This window comes from Ceratotherium simum, chromosome 7, assembly GCF_057802395.1.
Source record: "Ceratotherium simum simum isolate JZ-2026a chromosome 7, ASM5780239v1, whole genome shotgun sequence".
Taxonomy (NCBI): domain Eukaryota; kingdom Metazoa; phylum Chordata; class Mammalia; order Perissodactyla; family Rhinocerotidae; genus Ceratotherium; species Ceratotherium simum.
The window spans coordinates 27,149,852-27,160,219 of record NC_141906.1 but is presented as its reverse complement, the minus strand read 5'-3'; the positions used below and the strand labels follow the sequence as shown (position 1 = coordinate 27,160,219).

The 10,368-nt window shown below is 35.5% G+C and overlaps 2 protein-coding genes across 2 annotated transcripts; both read right to left on the bottom strand.

Annotated features, from left to right (window-relative positions):
* LOC101393231 (olfactory receptor 51A4-like) lies at positions 1-942 on the bottom strand. Its single transcript, XM_004434126.1, has one exon. It carries the CDS (start codon positions 940-942, stop codon positions 1-3), a length of 942 nt encoding a protein of 313 aa, XP_004434183.1.
* An 8,257-nt stretch (positions 943-9,199) lies between these two features.
* Positions 9,200-10,141, bottom strand: LOC101398122 (olfactory receptor 51A4). The gene has a single exon (XM_004433914.3). The coding sequence runs from the start codon at positions 10,139-10,141 to the stop codon at positions 9,200-9,202; it is 942 nt and encodes a 313-aa protein (XP_004433971.2).
* Positions 10,142-10,368: the final 227 nt, after the last annotated feature.

Below are 10,368 nucleotides of genomic sequence, written 5' to 3'. Positions count from 1 at the left end.
TCAACTTCTTTTTGGACAAAGTTTCCCCGCAATTTTTTCTCGGATTTGACAGGTTTTCATGCAGTACACAATGGGATTCATCAGGGGTGGCACCAGCAGGAAAACATCAGCCATGAGGATGTGGATCATAGGAGACAAATCCCTGGCAAAACGGTGGAGCGTTGCTGCACTCAGCATGGGCACATAGAAGAGAAGCACAGCAGAGATATGAGAGATGCAAATGTTAAGGGCCTTAAACTGCTCTCTGGGAGTCGCAATGCCCAGTACGGTCTTTAAGATCATTATGTAGGAGAAAGTAATAAACAACAAATCCAGAATAGTAGAAAGGGCAGCACAGAGTCCATAGAAAACATTGACTCTGTTGTCAGAGCATGCCAGCTTCATGACATCCTGGTGGAGACAGTAGGAGTGTGAGAGCAGGTTTTGATGACAGTATGTCAGCCGTTGCAATAGAAAGGGTAGTGGAAGGATCAAAAGAACATTTTTGGAAGTCGGTAAGACCCCTGCTTTGATGACTCTGGAGGTGGATAAGATTGTGCTGTATCTCAGAGGGTTGTGGGTGGCCACATATCGGTCAAATGTCATTACAGGTAGCACAGAGGCTTCAGTGACAGTGAACAGATGGATAAAGAACTCCTGGGCAAAGCAGGGAGCTGCATGAATTTCATATATATCAAACAGAAATAGTCCCAAAGTGGTGGGTAAGGAAGAGAGGGATAACCCTAGGTCAGAAATGGAGAGCATTGAAAGGAAATAGTACATAGGTTCGTGGAGGCTTGGCTCTGTCTTGATAAAGAAGAGGACAGTAAAGTTACCCAGGAGAGAAAGAAGGTACATTGATGAGAAAGGAATGGATATCCAGATGTGACTCTTCTCCAGTCCAGGGATCCTGATAAGGAGGAATCTAAGAACTTCAATGTTTGTGTCATTAAGGCGAGACATGATACATGGAAAGATACTTAACCAGATGCTTACTTCAGTGCAGTTGGAAATTTCCTAAATGAAGATATGGCAGAAGATGTCCTTTTCTGGTAGAATGTAGCTCATACATACTAAGAGGACTACCGGAGTCTTCTTAAGATAAATAGTCTACGTTTTTATTGTTAGTTCGGCCTGTAAGAAAAGTCAAACACAGAAACAAATGAGAAAAATCTGACTTGCTTCTTCATGCACATATTTGTTTCAACTTCGTTAAAGTGTCAATCAATTAGGATTTTGCACATTTAACAATCCCAGACAATCCTTTGGCCACACGCAACTACCCATAGCCGAATCTCATAAAACCAGGTCTTCAATTTTACAGTTCTCTTATCTCAGTTCTATAAAAAGAAAATCTTGAAGGGAAAAGCAAAGTTTACTGTGGATTGGAGGGGTGGTTCATAAATTATTCCATAATTATATTCAAACTTGTGTATTTCTAACAGGATAAACATTTGAAGTAATGGCAGAACTGGAAGTTCATAATTATATAGTCTTGGGGTTAAAATATAAATATAAATATGTAGTTTTATTCTCTTGCTTATACAGAACCACACTAAATGAATAGGTCACTATCAGTTAACATATCCTAGCTTATTCACAGTATTGGTATATTAACTACTAACTAAAGCTTTCTACTTCATGGGTGAATAGGCAGATTGTTTTTCTTCCTTGGATTGAGTTGATAAATGTTTATAAAAGTTTCCACCTTCTTTTCTCTATAGGTATAGAATCTAGTTCCATTTACACAAAATAGCTTCTGTATTATTTCCCTTATTATTACTTGACTGGTGTCTGCCTTCTCCTACTTCTAGAATTTAAGGGTAGGAAGTCATGATCACATTATTCACTACTGCATTTCCAGTGCCTAGCATAGTAAGTGGAATATAGTTGTAGCTTCATAATTTTCTATTTAATTGAATATAATTTCCCAAAGTTGAAGATGGTAATGATTTCTTCCATAAACTATCTCTTTTTCAGACTAAATGTCATCTATTCTATCAAACAACATGTATGTGAATTTCGATTGTTTTGCTTTAGATTCCTCATTCGGTACTCCTCAAACAATAAAAAATATTGGTGCTTCTTAACACATGAAAACGTAGTTCCTTGACTGTTTCTCCAAAAGAGTGTCTATCTTCTCCAAAGTCATTACCTTTATAGGTTTTTTTTTTCCCCACTTTCTTAATGATTTAGGAATTATTGACTCTATTCAATTATCCACTCAATCCCCCTTATTTTTAATTCCCTGTCAGGGTTGACTCTCAGACTTTTCTAAGAATATTGAGAGTATGGGGGAACCTTACTTATCTTTTAAGAAAGTATAATCTTTTCATGTTTCTGTATCAGACTGGCTGCTTATTTGCTGAGTTTTGATCTTCTTCCTAACCTTTAAATGGGTGAACACCCAGAGTTTCCTTTGGGATCTACAGCTTATTAAGGATAAGTGTTTGGAACTTAAGAGAAAGGCCCAGGCTGCAGATAATACATGATACCCATTTTCTTATGAATTTACTCATCTTTTGAAACTCCTTATCTCAGCCATATATCTTGTTTTCTAATTGTGCTAGATATGGCTAAATTTATCTTATGTCAATGGACTGTGGCCGTTTGTGTTCTGGCCTTTGTCTCACCGTTGTCTTGAAGACTGCATTGTTTTTAGAGCTTCAGTACTGAGATTTAATTTAAATGTATAGGATAAGCACCCATAAATTTTATTATACATTTATTATTATTTTAACTTACATATGGTAATATACCTTGCTAAATAATTTATATTGATTTTTCTCATTTATGTTTTTATGCTATTATTTTATCCATTTTATAGATTAAAAAACAAGTCTTAGAAAGGTATAATAATTTGCCTAAGGTTGTGTATCTACCTGCCAGGAGACATAAAAGTAAAGAATCATATGATATTGGAGAGCTACACCCTTCTCATACACATTATCCAGACTGGGCATTTCCAAAACTTCCCTGGACGCATACTCCCACCAACACGTACATTCTATCTCTCCTTGGTAGTTCTATAAGATTCTCAATCTTGTTTGGCAAATTCTCATTTGCTTTTGTTTTATCATCTAACCCAACTCTTCAGGATCCAAAGAGATAAAAAATGGAATGCAAATTATGTCAAATAGTCTGAAAGAGTAGAATTGTATCTTACCTCCTTTGTGTGTGTTTTTTTTTTTTTTTTTTTTACCAATGTGACACTTCACCTGAAAGTCAATGATAAGAAAGAGATTAGAAGCAGGGAAGAATCCCTTAGATTCCCCTTTTCCACTTTATAAGTACTGTCTTATGAAGCCCAGAGATCCCTTGGGGATGACTACAAGCAAGAGCTGTTTGGAGAATAACACCATACTTCATGGAAAATCTTCTAAGGAGTTGACTCAAGGGACACAGATCTGGGACTGAGCTCATAATGCAAGCTCAGACTGAGGAAATTGAGTACGAGAAGATCTTGGGGGAAGTATTCAAATTCAACAGCTAATCATCAACTCTTGTTCTTGGCTCATTTGCCAGCATATTCTGGGATGAGTCTCTTAGGTGTTTTAGAACTCCAAGTTCTGAAAGAGATCAGGCCATCAATATCCTATATTAATTGTCTTCTCACTTAAAATTATACTCCTCTCTTCATATGTTTATTGGCCATTTTTATTTCCTCTTTTTGAAGCATCTGTTCAAGTCTTTTTTCTATTTTCTATTGGATTGTCTTTCCCTAATTGATTTACACTTTTTTTTAAATAAATGTAGGCAAAGCCATTTGTTGGTTACATATAGCATATATGTTCTTCCACTTTATTGCTTGCCTCATTAGCCTGTTAATCAATCCTGTTTATTTAATCAATGGAGTCATCCATGCTAGACTATGTAGATATATACTATACTTACTTTGTTCCAGGATAATTATTTTTGGAACAAATATGAACAAACCATACACCAGCAACCACATGTAGACAGCCTCTCTTTGTAGTATAAATCATATCTAATTTATCTAACATAATAATCTTGTGACTTAATTAAAAATATGGAAATTAGAGATACACAAATTCGCTATGGCTTCTAACTTTTTTTCTGTAATTCTCTTAACCCTCTATCCTCCACTAATATACAATCACACGTAAGTTCTCATATATTTGGCAATAAAAAAGTCCCTTAAGGAAGTGCTCCTTAAACTTTAATATGCAGAGAAATCACCTGACCGTTTTGTTAAAATGAATATTTTAATTCAATATATGTTGAGTGGATCGTAAATTACTACATCTTTAACAAGTTCCCAGGTGATGCTTATGTTGGTGGTCTGAGGGCACACTTTGAGATATGCTGCTTCAGTCTTCTACCACATGGCCTTGCTAGATGTAGGCAAATCTGTCAATTATGTTAGATTTGCTTAGGAGTAATTAGTTGTGTCTAGGAAAAAGAAAAAACATTAAGATAATATTCAAGTTTTTTTTTTTTTAACTTAAAAGTAAAACTCTGATACAATTGCTGCCAAATAAAGCAAGGTGACTGATGAAAATTGTCCATCTCCAGTTAAGATGACTATTGTGTGAAAATGACAGCATAATTTGTCTTACATTTTAAAAATTATTACTATTTTCCTTTTCAAGTATGCCACATTTATTCTTTGTTTTTTCAATCCTGGATTCTCTTCAGGGATTCCTGTATGTCTGCTCTATCTTCCATTCCTGTTACCTTCTCTCTCATCTTTGTGTGCTAAGGCCTGAATCAAAATTGAATAGAAATGTTGATTAGAGCGTATCTTTGTTTTTTTTTTGAATTTTGAGGAGATATTTTAATATTTTGTCAGGGGTTTAATTTTCACTTTCTAACATCTTTAATGTTATAGTCTACTCCTTGGTTTCTAAGAATCTTTTAAAATCATGAATGGTTATTATATTTTATTGAACTGTTTTTTTTACTTTTATTGTAATGATATATTTTTAGTTTACCCGTGTTGTAAAGTGCTTAAGTGTGTATGTTTTAAAAATATGATACATTTTAAGAATGACAATGATCTTACAAAAACCAAAAAGAGAAATCTTTCATGTTTAATATGTGATATGTATGGGATTTCAAATTACTAAGAAATAACAATGCATTCAATTAAATGTACTGGGTTGATTGTACTCCATTAACTGAAATATAGAGTATTTTCTCATGGCATTAATCATTCTTTCATAAGCATCTAGTAAAGTGACTGGAACAAAATAGGTATTTAAGAAATGGCTTTTGAATAAACTACTGCCATATAATTAGATATTGATGCCTTCAATGAGCACTCTAAACAAGCACTTCTGATGAGAATCTCTGCACAGTTTCTGAGATCAACAATTTATCAAATAGCTTGAGATGGCAAAAAGGAAAGTGTAGGAAAACTGAAAAATGAGAATCTCAAAGAAAATTTGAATGAGAAATAGTCATGTAGAAATAGAAATAGAATGTGCGTGAGAGGGAAAAAAGATATAAAACGATGGTGAAAGAGAGTACAACGCAAAGAAACTATTTTCTAAATGTGTGCAAGACATGGAGGCATTTATTTCTGTGTCTCCTGCCATTGACAAAGTGAAGATTTACAAGACTCTCATGTTTCTGATAATGTCTTTAGTCAAAATGACCAGGAACAACCTCCATATATAAACAATACTGTGTTTTCTGTATTCTAAGAGGCACGTTCTTCACATTTTAACATCTCTGAAATTGAAATGCAGGTTACAATAAATGGTGTCTTTGATTTGATGCAATATGGCACTTGCTTCTACACATTAGAATTGGACAGAAGTCTAAAAATCAACAGGCTTCCAACTTACCTGAGGTCTTACGCTTATGAGATCATCTTTGTGGGAAACATGTCAAAGAAAGGGCCCTATTAAAACTAAGAGGTTTAGGTTATATAGGCAAGTAGTCACCTACTTTGAAAACTATGTGATCATGCTCATGTAACACCTATATCATACAGGCGTATTCTGTCTGCCTAATTCTCACACATTGCACATCTAGGAAATAATAGTCTTTTTGTGTCCCTTTAATTTTATACAGTGTGCCATCCCTTGCAATGTTTCCCCATAAACCTCTCACCAATGGCCATTGTCCAATGGAGAAGCAAAACAAACAAAACAGTAACAACAACAAAAACAAAACATCATAATTTTAAAAAATCTTTAAACTATTGTCTCCTGCTAAGGTTTATATGCATTCCCATATGTTTTGCTGTTTTTCACTTGTAATGAAAAACTGTTTTTAACATATTTTAAGTGGATTCTTTCACTTTTCTGGAAGTTTTCTAACAGTCTTCACTGAGTGTCTTTCTGAGGGACTTCACTGATAGCAGACTATCTCTAGGCACTATGCAGTCTAGTTCAAGGCAATTTGGGTAACCATGGGGGTTAACTATTTATTGTTTGACAATTACATTTAGACTAGGGTTTCTAATCCTTGGCACTACTGACTTTTTGAGTTGCATAATTATTTTTTGAAGGAGGCTATATTGTGCATTGTAGAATATGTCCTGTAGGATGGGTAGCATCATCCCTAGTCCTTACCCAATAGATGTCAATAAGACATCTCATTTTCCAGATTTCAATAACCAAAAATGTTTCCAGATGTTGCCAAATTAGTGGCAAAATTCTTCCCAGTTGGGAACCATCATTTTAGGAGGCTCAGAGTTTGACTTTCACTACTCCAGGAACTATGGTCTGCATTTCAGGAACATGTGGAAATAATCATAGTGACCATAAAGTTACCCTGCCCCCATTGGCATTTTTATAGCTTTATCTTGCTTTTCATTGTATTTTATTAAGGAGGTCAAAAAAACCTAAAATGCAGATTCTCTTTGAGAATGCTGAACATGACATCTCTGTACAATATCTTACAAGAATTAGATACCCATCAAATCCATTTAATTATGCCTCCTCTTATTAATGGAGATTGTTGAAGCCTGCACTTTGTGCTGCCTATCCTCACACTAGGAAAATATGAGTTTCTATTTCTTTCAATTATAAAATGTCGACTAGTGCTTTGCTGTGCTACAGCTCTCAATGCCCATGGCTGCATCTGTGAGGTTACGGAAAAGGCAGAAGGAAATGGTTATGCATTTCAGACACAGTAACACTTAGTTCCCTGATCTGATGATAGAATTTCCTATACTAAGAAAGCATTGTGGAAACAGGTGCAATCCTGAATGTGAAAGCTGAAATTTAGCCAAGGTAGTACTATCCTGGGGTATAAAAGATAAGATTTAAATCCCAGCTTTTGATTTTCTGTCTGTGTGGAATTCATTAAGTCAATCTATCACAGCCTCAATCTCTTCAATGAAAAAATAGGAAGAATCCTTTATAAAATGTTGGGTTACTGTGAGAATCAAAAGAGAAAATATGTCTAAAAATGCCTAGAAACATATCTTGCATATATTAGAGTTTCAAAAACAATGCTTATATCTGTGGCATTTTTTCATTAACTGTGAGGTGCTATCTGGTCATAGGATGATTATTATTCTTTAAGCATTTGACACTGCTGGAAGTTGTCTCTTGATTTACCTGAAGATAAAAGTATAGGAGATTAGAATGGTGTGGTTTCTGGAAAGGACTTGGGTCAAGAAGTGGGCAAAAGAAAAGGCGGGGCCGGTCCTGTGGTGCAAGCAGTTAAGTGCACACATTCCACTGTGGCAGCCCGGGGTTCCCCAGTTCAGAACTCCGGGCATGCATCAATGCACCGCTTGGCAAGCCATGCTGTGGCGGCATCCCATATAAAGTGGAGGAAGATAGGCATGGATGTTAGCCCAGGGCCAGTCTTCCTCAGGAAAAAAAAAAAAGAGGAGGATTGGCAGATGTTAGCACAGGGCTGGTCTTCCTCACAAAAAAAAAATAATAATAAAAAAATAAAAAGAAAAGGCTAAAAATTTGTTCTATGATCTACAAGGTTTTTAGGTCATATTAGGAAGGGAAGTTAGACTATTTGTCACACACCAAAACCAAGACAATATATTACCCCCTAATGCCATATTACTTTTTCCTACTTTCAAGATCTTTGAGCATCTGTGACATATCTACCCTTGAAATAAACAACTTAAGAAAATTATATCCCACCTCGATGGAGTATTACTGAACTCTTCAGCAAACAATTTCCCTTTCCCCAAAGATAGCCTCATTTTCACATTCATTTACTAACAATTATTTACTGGAGATCTACACTTCATTAGACACATGCTAGGTATCGGGGACACAGACATAAAGAAAATAGATATGGTCTCTCCCTTCATTGATAACACACTTTATTTAGAAAGTAGAAGGAAAAGAAATAAATATAAAATATATTTACAATTGCAAATCATAATAATAAGTATAATAAAGAATGAAAAATAAGCAATAAAAGAAATTAAAAAAGGGTCATAATTTGAACTGAGTGTTTAGGTCACGTATGATGAAATTAAGGTGAAACTTAAAAAAGTGAATAGAAATGAATTATATGAAATTGGAGTTAAGAGCATTCTAGGAAAAGGAGTCAGATGTGAAAACTTACAAGAAACAGAAAAATTTGTAAATTCAACAAATTTTAGGAAGGCCAATGTAGCTGGAGTTTGATTATCTGAGAATGTTGGAGGGGTAGATAGGATTAAGGACACATATAGTCTTCTAGTATGTACTTTATTGCTTTAATTTTATTCCCAGAGAAGTAAGAGTTCATATTTAAAAGAGACATTACATCATTCAATTTGTCTCACTCTCACCTTGCATAGAGAATCAGTTAGAAAGTAGCAAGAGTAGACATTTAGAAACTAAAGAGGTTATTGTAGTATTTCACTAAAGAAATGTTGGTGACATACTAGGATAATTAAAACAGAGATAATGAGGAAACAGTATTAAGGTATAATTTGGATGTAGAATCAGAAGAACTTAGTATAGACAGATTGAATGTGGGGATGAGGAATCCACTTCTGTCAGAAGGCTAGATACTACTATTTGTCTATCTTGATTGGGATTTGTTGCTTTTATCAGAGATGACATCATAAGGCATTTATTTTCATTTTTGTTAACTGGGATGGAGACCCCAGGCAATGTACTTTCTGTTTATCATTTTATTCCCATGTTAGATATCCAGTTTGAATGAAATACCTGATGATAACAAGAAAAATATATTTATATCAAATATTAGGTTTTCTCAAACTCACCTTTAATCTCCCAAGACATTTCCCTAATATATTTTATACCATATATGATTATTATATTTGCTTCTGACATAATTTTGCTACAATTCTTACTCTAATCTGCTTAGTTTTCACACAGTACACAATTGGGTTCATCAGTGGAGGCACGAGTAAGAGAACATTTGCCATGAGAACATTAAAGAGGGGAGTGACGTGCCGGGCAAAGCGATGGACAATGGCAAGGTTGAGGATGGGCAGGTAGAAGATGATCACTGCACAGATGTGTGAGACACAAGTGTTGAGGGCCTTGAGTTTCTCCTTTTGGGAGGCAATTCCCAGCACAGTCTTGAGGATCAGGATATAAGACACAACAATGAGCATAAAGTCTGCCATAATGCAAAGAGCTCCAAAAAAACCATAGATGACATCAATGTGGTTGTCAGAGCAAGCCAACTTCATGACATCCTGATGGAGGCAGTAGGAATGGGATAATTGACTTTTCTTACAATATTTCAAACTTCTCAAAGTGAAGGGGAAGGGAAGTACTAGGAGGATGCTCTTAAAGGAGAATATTATTCCTATTTGGGCAACTCTGACAGTAGTAAGAATGGAGCTGTATCTCAGAGGGTTGTGGATGGCCAGAAAGCGGTCAAATGACATGAGCAAGAGTATTGAGGATTCCATTGCTGTGAATACATGGATGAAGAATTCCTGAGCAAAGCAGGCATTGGCAGAAATTTCAGGAGCGTTGAATAAAAAGATCCTCAATATAGTAGGAAGAGACGATAACGACAAACCCAAATCGGACAGGGCCAACATGGAAAGGAAATAGTACATGGGTTCATGCAAGGAGGGCTCTGTCTTGATGACAAAAAGGATGGTGCAGTTTCCCACAATAGCAACAAGATACATGCTGCAGATGGGGATGGAGATGCAGATGTGTGCATATTCCAGCCCTGGAATCCCAACCAAGAAAAAGGTGCTGATTTCAACATGTGATGTGTTGATAACGAACATGATGCATTTAGAGGGTTCTGCAATGAAACAGAGAGACACTTGAGCTGCTAATAAATGAATATATGAAAATTTGGTAGGGAAAAAGAGAAGTTGTTGAAGTCTCTGGCTTTTTTTCAGCTTTCTCTGACAGAACAATACATTTATGTGACTATCATATAGTGAAAAGCGGGTGTCACTTTAGACTAGAATCTACTGATATCATAGATGAGGAAAATTACTTTTGGCTA